The 15,694-nt window shown below is 41.8% G+C and overlaps 1 protein-coding gene across 3 annotated transcripts; it reads left to right on the top strand.

Moving 5' to 3' along the window:
* Nucleotides 1-1,132: 1,132 nt before the first annotated feature.
* LOC117510603 (Rieske domain-containing protein-like) lies at nucleotides 1,133-15,028 on the top strand. 3 transcript variants are annotated; one of them, XM_034170390.1, is made up of 4 exons: nucleotides 1,133-1,173; nucleotides 11,679-11,911; nucleotides 12,080-12,114; nucleotides 14,145-15,025. In XM_034170390.1, the coding sequence occupies exons 2-4, from the start codon at nucleotides 11,707-11,709 to the stop codon at nucleotides 14,430-14,432; spliced, it is 528 nt and encodes a 175-aa protein (XP_034026281.1). In that variant the 5' UTR covers nucleotides 1,133-1,173; nucleotides 11,679-11,706; the 3' UTR covers nucleotides 14,433-15,025. The 3 variants fall into 3 exon arrangements, with proteins under 3 accessions (XP_034026281.1, XP_034026279.1, XP_034026280.1); XM_034170388.1 differs by lacking the exon at nucleotides 1,133-1,173 and adding an exon at nucleotides 1,855-2,008 and having other exon boundaries at nucleotides 14,145-15,028; XM_034170389.1 differs by lacking the exon at nucleotides 1,133-1,173 and adding an exon at nucleotides 10,836-11,605.
* Nucleotides 15,029-15,694: the final 666 nt, after the last annotated feature.

The following is a 15,694-nucleotide window of genomic DNA, read 5'->3' as shown; positions in this document are numbered from 1 at the left end:
TCAGGGCATTGCTACGATGGGTGATGTTACAGACTTCTGGCCCGATCAGCTGACAAAGAAGACAATTCCCTCGGCAGAAGAATCTATATCTTTCATAGGATAATATCGTCCGGGTATGTCAGCGGATTCCAGGTAGGCCGGCATTGTCTTCGGAGTGACTGAAGGTGGATGGGCAGTACTTATAAAGGGAGTGGTTAAGCGAAAAACTCAAGCTAACCTAGAACATAACCTGCTCGGAGCAGGTTTGGCACGCAGCGTAAATTGCCATGGCAGCATACCTCGATCAAAACCTATCCACCTTTCGTAGTACGGGTTAACCGGAAAGTTACTCCACACGTCATCAACTTACTCCCGAAGTTACCCTGATAAGACAGTAACCCCGCTTCGTAGTGAAGCAGCAGGACCTTCGTGGCCGGGACGACGGTGGGGGATCGAACCCACGCGGCTCGCACCAAAAGACCGTTCCTCTACCAGGTCAGCAAGGGGAACTCCCATTAGCCAAGCTAGCGGGAACGTCTTTTCAATTGGGACCCGGGACTTTCATCCAGCTACAGTAGTACAGGTCCCTGGTGACAGTGACCTTGTTGAACGGGTCCACTTCTTTGCACTTTAAGAACAAACTCTTCAGCCCAAATGAGGACACTCACAAGGAATCAAACACCCAATAGTTAATAAATGGCTTCTCTGTGAATTGTCATTGAGAAGTGGTATGTAAAAAAAAAAAGAAATTACTTATTTTGAAAAAATGAATACCGTTGCCACCGCCATAAAACCTCGTAAACTTACGAGTAATAAGGTACACTCCCAACCACGTGATGGCGGTGCTGGATTATAAATTGTTATGACAAGCCCTCGTCGAATCCGTAAAAGAAGAGGAGACCGGTTGGAAAAAACAACACAAAAAAACCCAAAACAAATGATAGTACAGTCACTTGCCCAGTTCCGGATCACTGCTGTAGTTTTTGTGCCGCCGAATCTCGTAATCAGCACGAATAAGCTAATACTTGGTACCAATGGAAAGATTGATGTTTTGTCTACAAACGACCACAAGCTCGACCGGATCCAGCCGTCCTTTTGATCAGCAGAGGAATCAAAACATCCCGGTGTGCGCGCTTTTTCTGACTCACTCATTCCTGCAAGTTTTAAAGTAACGATCTCTAAAACGTAGCAAAGGTGAGTTAGCCGTTCGGTGTTTTTTGGTTCTAGAGTGGGAAAATACTTACTTGGGTAGAAAATGTCAGTGTGTTATGTCTTGCTGTTTAATTGCTGCGCGCATTTATCTCCGACGCGAAAATCTGCCAGTTCCGGATCACTGAAGCAGCAGCCTCGTGTCTGTAGTTGTGATCCATGTGGACTTTGGGGGTCATCTCAAAATGACGAATGGGCATGAATGTGGGGGCTTTTACTTTTTAATTCGGGAGAAATCTCACCTCCACACTTCATTTTTTTGCTCGTAAAAACGTATAACGGCGCTTTTCGAAACGAAGTAAATTATCATTTAATAAGTATTATTTCTATCACTTTGTGTTCAAAACACATTCTCGGGCACAGTGTGTATCATTCTGCATTAGAAGCGCTCCAGCCAGATGCCAAGAATGAAACCAAAGTGACGCAGTGTCGTGATCCGGAACCGGCAAAAGTGATCCGTTTCTGGCAGATGTTTGAACCACACATAATGTGGCTTCACACTTTAAGTAGAAGCGCTACTCCACCCAGAGTTTTTCAGCTAAATAACATCCAAATACCCAATACAGCAATACACAATTAAAGGACATTCAGTTGCATTATGGCTCCGTATAGCGGGACTTTAAAAAAGATGATCCGGAACTGGGCAACCGTCTGTAGCGTCTCTCTCATTGGCCAATATAACTCACGTGATCATTTAGCTACGTCGATTGGACGGAAGCAGACAGTCGGACGGATACGTGGCGGGGTTTTTGAGCGAACAGCGTCGTCCTTAGAGCTCAGTGTTTTGCTGTATGACAACACGGTTTCAGTTGCATAAGTGGTAGGAAATTTAGGAATTCTGATTACTGTAATTGGTTGCCTGTGGGGTAAGAGGGAAGTGGTTGTGGGGATATCCGCCGACGGCCTGTATAGGCCCGGTACTTCGGTGTGCCAACACCACTTTTCTTCTCTCTCGCCTGTGTGCTAGCGTTAGTGTATTTGATTACCTATGTCACGTTTAGGTCTTTGTGTTCATCATGCCCTCCTCATCAGGGGTGGTGACAGGGACAAGTTAAAAGTATTAGGAAAACGGGAGAGATCAGATGTTTGGGCGATGCCAGGAATTTTGCTATTGATCCGATACCAAGTAAATACAGGCCCAGTATCGCCGATATCGAGACCGATACTTTTTCATATTTAAGCTTCATAGATCCAAAGGATCCAAAAGACCTAGGATAGAATTTCGCCAAACACTGTACGTGACAACAAAATACTTTATCACAATCAACATTTTTGTTTAAAAAAAGGCTGTGGCTATTCGCATGGCAGCTGTGTCCATAACTCTCATTTGGCTATTCGCACGGCAAGACTCTGGTACGTATATTCGCACGGCAAGACTCTGGTGGCAAAACTTGGAATTGCTTGTATAAACAAACATACTGCATTCAAGCTGTCATAACTCATTTAATATTTTTCGATTTTGATTTTTTTATTTTATTTTATTTTATCTTTTATTCGGCCGTGTCCATAACTCTATCTCAAACTGTGAAGGTCTTGCTCCTAAATGCTGCAACTGTGGGGGAAGTCATATGGCATCATCTAAAGTGTGTACTAATTTCATAAAAGCTAAGCAAATTCAAGAGGTCAAAGAGCAACACAAAATCTCATATGCTGATGCTGTAAAGAGGGTGGAAGGAGGGGTCCGTCCCGTTGCTGCAGCTGGCTGTGCTGTGAATGAACCTGTACTGCACCATACGTCCCCAGCCGTACCAGAACCCCAGAACTGTTTTGTGGTCCATAAGGAGGCTTTTCTGGCCTTTATGGTTGATATAATATATGGAGCTAGAGAGAGAAAAGGTCAAGATCTGATATTATCAAGTGTGTAACTGAGGCTGCTAACAGATTTTTGGGGCTCAAAAACTTTGCTCCCCAGACACTGCGTGAGTTCATGAAGACGAGTCGGGTGAGCCTAGTTGAAAGGGAAGTGGAAATGGAAGGGGATGATGTAGAAGATGGTGCCTTTTTGATGTGTTTCAATTAGGTTGTTTAAAGTAGACCTGCATTGAAATAAATGTCAGATTTCGGAAAGAAATAGCTGATATGTATTTATAAGACCCTTGTGAATGCAGTAAAGTAAATCTGTAAGCCCAAATTTGTAATTCAGCGGAGAAATCTTCGTTTAAAAATGACAAATTTGCAGCTAAAATTTAGCCCTCTGTGAAAACAGCTTGTACAGCTGTATCATTTCCATGACGTCAGGGACAAGATGACGCGCTCCAGCCTTCAGTCCGATCCCGCATTGAAATTGATTTTATCTGTTAGTAATGTTACTTATACACGTCCTGGTTTCAACATCCAAAAGTAAGCTGCAATTAATGTGAGATACAGATCTGTGTGCTCAGATCAGCAACGACATCGACAGCGGGCGCCGTTCTTCCTCTCCCGCTCTCTGCCTCCACTGCGCTTATTAAGTCTGCGGGCTCGATAACGAGCTCGTTAACCGCCGACGCGGGCCACTCACACCGCCCGTGTCTGCTTTGCAGCCGGTGTTGTGCTAGATTCAGCGCACAACACCGGCATCACCTCTCTGTCTACTGAATGGAGCTGCAGCACACTTGGCACAAGTCCTGAGACTACGCTCGCTGTTTTAATGCGAAGTGGCCGGTACACCTGTTGCTGCAAGGACAGACTTCTTGCGGCAAAATCCACAGCACCGCACGTCTCGGCAATCGGAGCCCCAGAGCTCCATGGACGCTGAGAGAGGTTTATATATTTTTAATGACTGGGATTCTTTGCGGGTCTCGCCTCCATATCCTGCGATGGTACCGGAGGCGAAAGACAGTAGATTTTCATTGTGACACCACTCAATCAAATGGGCGTATGAAAAAGTCCCCCAAAATAATTTTCAAGCACAAATAAAAGAAATGTGTACTCACCAAACGTGCCGCAAGACAATATGAAGTTTTTAAAAAAGTAGATCCTTCTGTATAAGACAAGAAAAAGGTGCAGATGCAAACTGACGTAAACCCACAAATTACAATTGGCGCAATGCATGCTGGGAGAGGGTCTTGTCCGTGACGTCTCGGCAGCGTCCATGATGAGAGGGACAATTTGCGGAGGGCTAAATGTTAGCTGTAAATTTGTCATTTTCAAATGAAGATTTCTCCGTTGAATGACAGATCTGGGCTTGCAGATTTACTTTACTACATTCAGAAGGATCTCGTGTAAATGTAAGTCATTTTTTGTTCAAAAAATCTGACTGCATTTTTTTCAGTGCAGGTCTCTTTTAATCTCTTTCTTATGGTTTGTATTTTGCAGTGGAATGCAGGAAGCCTCACTGCAAATGGACAGGAATTCAAGAAATTTATTAGGGACTGTCAGTCAAAGCCGGATTTTATTTGTGTCCAAGAAACATGGCTCAAGCCTAACCTTGATTTTTGTTATACCAGGTTATGTGTGCCTCCATAAGGACAGACCTGATAGGATTGGTGGTGGATGTGCCACATTTTATCAGAACAGGTATCCAGTACAAATGCTATGAGCGGGAGGGGTCATTTGAGTGTCAGATAATTAAAATTTGGTCTAATGGAGGTTGGTTGTCTTTGGTTAATTGTTACAATCCATGTAAACCGTTGATTTTAGCAGAGGTTGAGGATATTTTTAGCAGAACTGGTTCATCTGTGGTGTGGGTGGGGAATTTTAATGCCCACAACCCATTGTGGGGAAGTCAGGAAAAGGATTCAAATGGGGCTGTAATCGAAGATTTTCTCGAGGTTGCAAACTTAGTAATTATGAACATGAGTGCACCAACTCGATTAGATATTCATTCAGGAAAGGATCATGTCTGGATCTTGCGTTTACCTCAACTAAGGCTGGCACAGGCAGGGAGTTGGGAAGTGTTGGAGGACTCACTGGAAAGTGACCACTTTCCTGTCCTCAGCCGGTTCAGTGGGTCAGTGTCAGTGGATCTTGGGGAAAGAATTGCCAGGTTTAATTTTTCTCTGGCTAACTGGGCTCGATTCAGTGAGGGTACAGCGGCAAGTGTAGAAGGCATTGATAGTGATGGTTCAGTGGATGAGTTGTGTGATTCCTTAATGATTATGAAGTTGGCATCGGAAATAATTCCCTGTAGGAAAAATTTTGGAAATCGTGCTATCGTTCCTTGGTGGAATAAGGAGTGTGATAGGGCAGTGAGAAAAAGAAAACAGGCTTTTGCTAGGGTGCGGAAGTACCCCCACACTGGAAAATGTTGTTGAATTTAAGTGGTGTCGAGCAATGGCAAGGAAAACAATAAAAGCAGAAAAGAAAAAATGCTGTAGACAGTGTTGTAGCACCCTTGGTCCAGACACCCCTGTTCAGCAGTTGTGGGGCAGGATCTACCGGATGTCTGGAAAGTATGTGAGCTCAGCCATGCCAGTTCTTAGTGATGGGCATAAGGAAGCACTTAATTGTAAAGAAAAGGCAGACTTGTGTGTTAAGACCTTTTCAGGATGTTCATAACTCAAGGTATCTAGGAGAAGACATGCTTAGGCTAAGGGAGGTGCTGCTGGTGGAGAACAGGTTTAAATTAGCAGGAATACCTGAGACGGATAGCCCGTATAATTTATATTTGTCTTATAGAGAGTTGGAAGATACTATTCATGCTGGTGCTAACACCACTCCAGGGCAAGATGGAATTTGCTATAAGCTGTTGCAGCATCTGGATGAAGGGACAATGCATGAAATTTTAGCACTGTTTAATTATATCTGGGAGGAAGGACATTTGCCAAAAGCTTGGAAGCGTGCTATTGTGGTCCTGATACTGAAACCAGGAAAGGATCCGTCCTCTTCCTCGTCTTACAGGCCAGTAGCATTGACATCTGTGTTGTGTAAGGTGATGGAGAGGATGGTAACCAATAGACTTGTGTATTTTCTTGATACCCTTGGTTTTTTATTAATTACCAGAATGGGTTTAGAGGAGGGAGGAGCACTATCGATTCAGTGGCAGTATTAGAAAGAGATATTAGGAGAGCTATTATAAATAAGGAGGCTGTACTTGCTGTTTTCTTAGATATAGAAAAAGCTTATGATAGTATGTGGAGGGAAGGATTACTTATAAAACTACATGATGCAGGGGTCCGTGGGAGATGGTTTCATTGGATTAAGAATTTTCTAAGTGGTCGATCAATTCAGGTAATTGTGGGAAGTGTGCTTTCAGAGCCAGCAGGAATAGATAGCAGTACTCCACAAGGGGCAGTTATAAGTCCCATCTTATTTAATGTTATGATTAATGGTATCTTTGAAAATGTTGATAGTAGGTTTGGCAAATCTCTCTTTGCTGATGATGGCGCCATCTGGAGGAGTGGGAGGAATTTTAAATGTGTTTTCTCAAACACAAAAAGCCTTGGACCAAGTTGTGCAGTGGGCAAATAAGTCGGGGCTTAAGTTGTCCGTTGAAAAAAGTAAATTTATGATTTTTGGGTTAAAAATAAAGATTCCATCCGAGAGCCTCTGCATGTACGGCTCATCGATTGAAAAGGTTAAAGTTTTCAAATTTTTAGCGGTGTGGTTTGATGAAAAGCTGATCTGGAAAACACATATAGGGAAAGTAAAAAACAAGTGTGAGAAGGTAATTAACATCATGAGAAGTCTGTCAGGCAGTGGATGGGGAGCAGAGAGATGCACCTTATTGCAAATTTATAGGGCCATGATTAGGTCCATTTTGGATTATGGGTGTGTAGTTTTTGGGAGTGCTTCCAAAACAATATTGTGCTATCTGGACCGTGTCCAAGCCAGAGTCTTGAGAGTCTGTTGTGGGGCCTTCAGGACTACACCTGTTCCAGCTCTGCTTGTGGAGATGGGAGAGAGCCCTCTACAGTTAAGAAGGGGAAAAACTGGGGGTGCATTATTGGGTTAGGGTCACTGGGTCCAGCAGTAGCTTAGCGGCTAAATGTCTCCTGGATGAGTGCGGGGAGTTCAGCAGGAAGCAGGAAAAAAGCAGGGTTTATTAGCCATATTGTGAAGGTAGCAGGCACTATGGGGCTTCAAAAGGACACTGTTGTGAGGTTAACGTGGCCGTCAGTGCCATTCTGGCGCTTGCCTGAGCCCGAGGTAAATGTTGAGCTGATGGGCATGAATAAAGGAGCTGCTGCTTGGCACCTTGAAGTGTATTTACGTGAGCAGGAGGATTCTATTCTAATTTACACCGATGTGTCTGAAGGACGACAATCACAAAAACCTGGCTTTGCGATGTTCATTGCTGAACCACAAGTTATAGAGTGTGCATGTGACTGATAACCTTTCTGTGTTCTCTGCTGAGCTTCTTGCGATCTTGTGGGCGGTGCGGTGGATAGAAGAGCATCGGTCCACACACTCCATTATCCTCTCTGATTCTGCAGCTGCATTATTGGCCTTTAGACATAGGACATCTGAGGCGTGCCCTGATATACTGTTTGAGATTTTGTGCTGTCTCTGACAAACTGAGAACAGGGACTCTAGTGTCCTGTTTGTTTGGGTCCCTGGGCATTCTGGTGTTGTAGGAAATGAGATAGCTGACGCATTGGCCAAAGAATCACTTTGCAGAGGCACTACTGACTTTCACCTTGCACTGGGGAAGCACGAATGTTATAGTATATGCAGCAGATATCTCCAAAATCAGTGGCAGGAAGAATGGAGGGGGAGCACAGGGGTAGACTTTATTTTTCTTCGAAGCCATATTATGTGTGGTGCAAATATTTGCCAGATCACGACACTCTGTGTCACTCTGGGGACATTCCTGGCATCTGGCTGGAGCCTAGCACTGGTACCACAGTCTTATACAAAGAGACTGGTAGCGTGTTTTTGAAAACATGGCTGTGATTGGTCCATCTGATACGTCGGCCGCTATCGGCTATCACGCCATGCTCTGTGATTGGCTGTGGTGTAACCGCTGAAAATGTAAGTTGGTTCCACTCCTCCAGAGACTGTGATACCATAAGTTGGTTCCACTCCTCCAGCCAATGCAAAGGAGTTGGTATCGGGTTGTGTGGTCACGTGACTTTTAGTCAGGATTCTGACATTTTTCTGATTGGCTGAGACATGCCGCTCTCTGATTGGCTGCAGCCTTTGTTTACAACGTAGCACTGGTACCACAGTCTCTGGAGGAGTGGAACCAACTTACATTTTCGGCGGTTACGCCACAGCCAATCACAGAGTGTGGCGTGATAGCCAATAGCGGCCGACATATCAGATGGACCAATCACAGCCATGTTTTCAGAAACACGCTACCAGTCTCTTTGTATAAGACTGTGGTACCAGTGCTAGTGGTACCAGTGCTATGTTGTAAACAAAGGCTGCAGCCAATCAGAGAGCGGCATGTCTCAGCCAATCAGCAAACTGTCAGAATCCTGACTAAAAGTCACGTGACCAAATAACCTGATACCGACTCCTTTGCATTGGCTGGAGGAGTGGAACCAACTTAGCTGGAGCCCTTCTAATGCAGAATGATACGCACTGTGCCTGAGAATGTGTTTTTAACACAAAATGATTATAAATTATACTTATTAAATGAGACTTGACTTTGTTTCGAAAGGCACTGTTATGCGTTTTTACAAGCAAAAAATTAAGTGTTTTTAAATACCTTCAAACCTGCATTATTTGGTCCATATATGGTCAGTAAAAAGTTGCTAAATTGAAATAAGTTTGAGATTCCTCTGCTGATCACAAAGATGGCTGGATCCAGTCGAGCTTGTGGTTGTTTGTAGACAAAACATCAGTCTTTCCACTGGTACCAAGTATTAGCTTATTCACACTGATTACAAGAAACACGGCGCAAATACTACAGCAGTGATCCGGAACCGGCAGTGATCCAGAACTGGGCAAATGACTGTACAAAAACATTGGGACTTTTTTGTCTGGTGACTGCAAATATCTGGTTTATACGACGATGGTTTAGATGAGTTTTACTGTACAGTAGTGTTCAGAATAATAGTGCTATGTGACTAAAAAGATTAATCCAGGTTTTGAGTATATTTCTTATTGTTACATGGGAAACAAGGTACCAGTAGATTCAGTAGATTCTCACAAATCCAACAAGACCAAGCATAAATGATATGCACACTCTTAAGGCTATGAAATTGGGCTGTTAGTAAAAAAAAAAAAAAAGTAGAAAAGGGGGTGTTCACAATAATAGTAGCATCTACTGTTGACGCTACAAACTCAAAACTATTATGTTCAAACTGCTTTTTTAGCAATCCTGTGAATCACTAAACTAGTATTTAGTTGTATAACCACAGTTTTTCATGATTTCTTCACATCTGCGAGGCATTAATTTTGTTGGTTTGGAACCAAGATTTTGCTCGTTTACTAGTGTGCTTGGGGTCATTGTCTTGTTGAAACACCCATTTCAAGGGCATGTCCTCTTCAGCATAAGGCAACATGACCTCTTCAAGTATTTAACATATCCAAACTGATCCATGATGCCTGGTATGCGATATATAGGCCCAACACCATAGTAGGAGAAACATGCCCATATCATGATACTTGCACCACCATGCTTCACTGTCTTCACTGTGAACTGTGGCTTGAATTCAGAGTTTGGGGGTTGTTTCACAAACTGTCTGCGGCCCTTGGACCCAAAAAGAACAATTTTACTCTAATCAGTCCACAAAATATTCCTCCATTTCTCTTTAGGTCAGTTGATGTGTTCTTTGGCAAATTGTAACCTCTTCTGCACATGTCTTTTATTTAACAGAGGGACTTTGCGGGGGATTCTTGCAAATAAATTAGCTTCACACAGGCGTCTTCTAACTGTCACAGCACTTACAGGTAACTCCAGACTGTCTTTGATCATCCTGGAGCTGATCAGTGGGTGAGCCTTTGCCATTGTGGTTATTCTTTTATCCATTTTGATGGTTGTTTTCTGTTTTCTTCCACGCGTCTTCATCGCGTTTTCTTCCACGCGTTTTTGCCCATTTTAAAGCATTGGAGATCATTGTAGATGAACAGCCTATAATTTTTTGGGCCTGCGTTTAAGTTTTCCCCTCTCCAATCAACTTTTTAATCAAACTATGCTGTTTTTCTGAACAATGTCTTGAACGTCCCATTTTCCTCAGGCTTTCAAAGAGAAAAGCATGTTCAACAGATGCTGGCTTCATCCTTAAATAGGGGACACCTGATTCACACCTGTTTGTTCCACAAAATTGCCGAACTCACTGACTGAATGCCACACTACTGTTATTGTGAACACCCCTTTTTCTACTTTTTTTTTACTAATAGCCCAATTTCATAGCCTTAAGAGTGTGCATATCATGAATGCTTGGTCTTGTTGGATTTGTGAGAATCTACTGAACCTACTGGTACCTTGTTTCCCATGTAACAATAAGAAATATACTCAAAACCTGGATTAATCTTTTTAGTCACATAGCATTACTATTATTCTGAACACTACTGTACATGGGACTGAAACAATAAATTTACTTCTCAAAATTTGAAGTCTCTTCCATCCCACACAGCTGACTTTATTTTTCCAAGTTTTTTTTTCTGTTTAGATCTGAAGGGAATCTGTACATCTTGAAGCCCTTGCTGTGACTATTTGTGCATCCAAATGCACAGCAACCCGGCATTTACAGCGAATAAATAAATAACATAGCTGGATTTACATGCAGACACATTAATAGCCAACGCTATTTTTGCCCCAAGATGGTACCATGACTTACGTGAACGATTTTTTTTTTCTGAACTCGTCATGTCGTTACTCTCTTTAATAAAGGGACACAAATCAGACTGCGACACCGGTGTGATTCTGCTGCTTTCGAAAAGTTCTACTAGTTGCACCAATGCATAGTAGAATATGGTACCTTCCTGTATGCAAATTATCAAAAAATGCTAGCGGCAATTATCGGTACCATTTCCAGTTTTGTAGCCCATATCCCTTGAAGCAGTGGTGTCCAAAGTTCCAGAAAGGGCCAAGAGGATGCAGGTTTTCTTTACAGCCACTGACTCCACCAGGTGATTTCACTGATTAACATCACTTTGAGCAGATGGGATGAGTTCATCAGTGAAATCACCTGCTCCCCCATACTGTATATAGCCCTGTTACAATAAAATGTGCAATTCATTTTCCAGAAAATGTTTTAATACTATAATGTTTGATGTTTAAGATGTAATTTACAGAACTTGGTTCGGTGAGATGTCAAATGAAAGTTGAGCTTTTCAGACCTCGTCCCATGTCCTACAAGAACCAAACAAATTCATTATACACTGTAATATCAAATAATTCTTGAAGAATCGTATATCCTAAGAATTGTGAAGTGTATCAAATCTGCGCTGAGTAATTGTGATAATATCGAATTGGGAGATAATTGTATCATCAGATAAAGATCTCACAATTTGTGCACATACTCTGTTGATTGAGGCAAAAGTCAACCGGACATACTTCAAGTTAGAAGACACTCTTTGTAGTGTTATTGGGAGAGAAAAGGTAATTAACTCCTGAATCTGGAGCATTTAAATGTCTTGTATTTCTGTTTTTTACTTATACTTATCTGTTGCAGGAAATTGCTGGACGAAGTCTCCTGTAATATGTCTCCTGAGGAGGACACGTCTCGGATGTCCACTTCTTTCTCATGCCCTTCTCCCTCCTTCCTTCCACCTGACTCCCACTTCATTGGGAAAAAGGAGGAAATTATACAGGCCAGACGTGTGACAAAGCTGGTGAATGGATGCAGAGACGTGCTGGTCCTGTACCACCAGGGACGGCTACATGCCATGGACATGCGCTGTTACCGTAAGCTCTGTCTTCATGCTCTGTATCAACTTACTGGACTGCACAGATAAGCTGTGACATTCCAGATCTTTTTTTAAGTGTGACATTTCTGCGTTGCTCCACTAAATATTTGATCAAGTACAGAAGAAAATCTGTTGCTGATGCTCTTCTTTTTCACCGACTGTGTAGATTCAGGTGGTGTATTAGAGCATGGAGACATTGAGGTGAGATGGCATCTGTTGTCTGTGTAAAATAGGATTAGATTGCAAAAAGAAAAATATTGGCTGTAGGTACACAGCCAAAATTGTGAAGATTCTCTAACAAACAGTAACCTTTTTAAATGATCACATTTTATTATGTTACAGCCTTATTCCAAAATGGATGAAATTCATTTTTTCCCTCAAAATTCTACACACAATACCCCATAATGACAATGTGAAAAAAGCTTATTTGAGATTTTTGCAAATTTATTAAAAATAAAAAACTAAGAAATCACATGTACATAAATATTCACAGCCTTTGCCATAAAGCTCAAAATTGAGCTTAGGTGTATCCTGTTTCCACTGATCATCCTTGAGATGTTTCTACAGCTTAATTGGAGCCTACCTGGAGTAGACTGAGTTGATTGGACATGACTTGGAAAAGCACACACCTGTCTACATATAAGGTCCCGCAGTTGACAGTGGATGTCAGAGCACAAACCAAGCATGAAGTCAAAGGAATTGTCTACATATAAGGTCCCGCAGTTGACAGTGGATGTCAGAGCACAAACCAAGCATGAAGTCAAAGGAATTGTCTACATATAAGGTCCCGCAGTTGACAGTGGATGTCAGAGCACAAACCAAGCATGAAGTCAAAGGAATTGTCTGTAGACTTCAGAGACAGGATTGTCTCAAGGCACAAGTGCGGGCAAGCATGCAGAAACATTTCTGCTGCTTTGAATGTCGCAATGAGCACAGTGGCCTCAGTCATCAGTAAATAGAATCAGTTTGGATCCAGTAGGACTCTTTGTAGAGCTGGCCACCCATCTAAACTGACCGATCGGGGGAGAAGGGGTGACCAAGAACCCAATGGTCATTCTGTCAGTGCTCCAGCATTCCTCTGTGGAGAGGACAATGATCTCTGCAGCAATCCACCAATCAGGAATGTATGGCTCGTGGCCAGATGGAAGACATTCCTTAGTAAAAGCCACATGGCAGCCCGCATGGAGTTTACTAAAAGGCACCTGAAGGACTCTTGGACCGTCAGAAACAAAATTCTCTAGTCTGATGAGACAAAGCTTGAACTCTTTGGCTTGAATAGCAGATAGTCATGTTTGGAGGAAACCAGATACCATCACTACAGTAAAGCATGGTGGTGGCAGCGTCATGCTGTGGGGATGTTTTTCAGTGGCAGGAAGTGGGAGACTAGTCAGGATTTATGGGAAAGATGAATGCAGCAATATACAAAGACATCCTGGATGAAAACCTGCTCCAGAGCGCTCTTGACCTCAGACTGGGGAGATGGTTCATCTTTCAGCAGCATAATGACCCTAAGCACACAGCCAAGATATCAAAGGAGTGGCTTCAGGACAACTCTTTGAATGTCCTTGAGTGGCCCAGCCAGAGCCCAGACCAGAATCCAATTAAACATCTCTGTAGAGATCTGAAAATGGCTGTGCACCGATGCTCCCCATCCAACCTGATGGAGCTTGAGAGGTGCTGCATAGAGGAATGGGCAAAACTGCCCAAAGATCGGTTTGTAACATCATATTCAAGAAGACTTGAGGCTGTAATTTCTGCCAAAGTTTCATCAACAAAGTATTGAGCAAAGGGTGTGAATATTTATATACACGTAATTTCTTAGTTTTTTTTATTATTATTATTTTTAATAAATTTGCAAAAAAAAAAAAAAAAAAAAACATTATTATGGGTTGTTGTAAGTAGAATTTCGAGGGGAAAAATGAATTTCATCCATTTTTGAATAAGGTCGTAACATACGAAAAATTGGATCAAGTGCTGTGAATACTTTCTGGATGCACTGTATACTTTTTACTTACAAAATGTAAAGACCTATTAAAAAAACCCTGTCATAGGACTTTATTTGCTCTGCACAATATATTTATGTTGTTGAAATTAGGTGTATGGATTTGAAAGCTGAATTTTTTAAAAAGTAAGTATTATATACATTTTTAAATAATTATTTAGAAGATTAAATATATATATTTTAACTGCTCCTCTTTCGTGTCATTAACTTGATGCTGTGCTGCTGTCAGGAGTTTGATGGACGGCTTTGCATTGTGTGTCCGTGGCACAAGTACAAGATCACGCTGGCAGAAGGGGAGGCGCTTTACCAAGCTGTGGACAATCCTGGGGCCAAACCCCTGCAAACTCACTGGCGCTCCAAAGGGGTCAAACAGAGAATTCACAGGGTCACTGAGGTCAGCGGGGATGTGTATGTAACACTGAACAGTTCCACTGAGGTCATCGAATCTGATACATACCAGACTGAGAAGTATAGGACTGCCTTTCTCAGTCCCCAGCTACAACGTACGATGAAGTAACATAGGACTGGTCTGTGATTAATATATTTTTAAACTGAGCTATACAGACATTTGTGTGTGACTGTGCGTCATTTCTTCTTGGATTTGAGTTTGCTTCCTGTCTTCAGCAGAATTTTGATATGTGTAGTTTTGTGCTTTGTTTTTGACTGGTGGCTTGTTCACTCTTACAAAATCAGACAATAGAGCATTGATTCAAGCAAGTCAGTTTGATATCATTTAGTAAATTAATACAGGATGCTTCTCAGTACACAGTAGCAAAAATAAATTGTAATCACCACATAATTACTTAACTATAAAAACACTGCTTATTTTTGTCTGAGAATATTTTATTTTTTTAACATATTTTGTATCTCAGCCTCTGTCATTTTACAAATAAACAAATTATGATCACAGAGGAAAGGAAGACTTGTCATAACACTCTTAGTTGATTAGGTTTTGGAACTTGCACTCACTCATCTTCAGCCACTTATCCGGGATTGGGTCACGGTGGTTTTGGAAGTCATTGCTTCAAATTTACGTATTTAAAAAAAACAACTTTATTTTAATGAGTATTGTAACTCGTACATACGAGGTCTATTAGAAAAGTATCCGACCTTATTTTTTTAAAAAAAATCATATGGATTTGAATCACGTGTGATTGCGTCAGACATTTGCTGAAAGGAAAGAAAATCAGGCAACACTTTGAAAACAACATGGAATGTGCTTTGAAAAAAACAGCATCACTGAAATATGCTTACAGTTAAGAAACCACTTTATTAATCGCTTGAGTGGAAATTACAACAGGACAAAAGGATAGAGAGTGTGGTACGGAAAAATAAATATAATAATGCGGTATCTAGTCCTGTAGAGATAAAGATGATGTCTGTAAAACAATAATGGATGTTTCTGTAATTTGAGGACCACGGTAATGAAAATACACTCAGGGCCAAACAATACTACCTTAGTTCATTTTGCTTCAGATGTTTTACGCCTCAGCCCACCTGCAGCGCTGTAACCACATTTGCTGTACATCCATGCATCTACTTATGTCCGTCACTTGCAACAAATTTTCTGCAAACTCAGTTAACAAATTAATTCCACATTTTTGGGGATTTATTTATTTCAGGTTTGTATTAAAACCTATTGATTTCAGGATTAGAAGGATAAGTTCCATGGATGATTCCTTTTTATCCAGTAAAGTGTTTATGAGCATAACAACTGATGCTGTACCTACCTACATTACATAGACTGATGCCAAGAACCTTGTTGCTTTTTGGGTCAGA

Source organism: Thalassophryne amazonica, chromosome 5 (assembly GCF_902500255.1).
Source record: "Thalassophryne amazonica chromosome 5, fThaAma1.1, whole genome shotgun sequence".
Classification (NCBI taxonomy): Eukaryota; Metazoa; Chordata; class Actinopteri; order Batrachoidiformes; family Batrachoididae; genus Thalassophryne; species Thalassophryne amazonica.
This window is presented reverse-complemented; position numbering and strand designations above follow the sequence as displayed.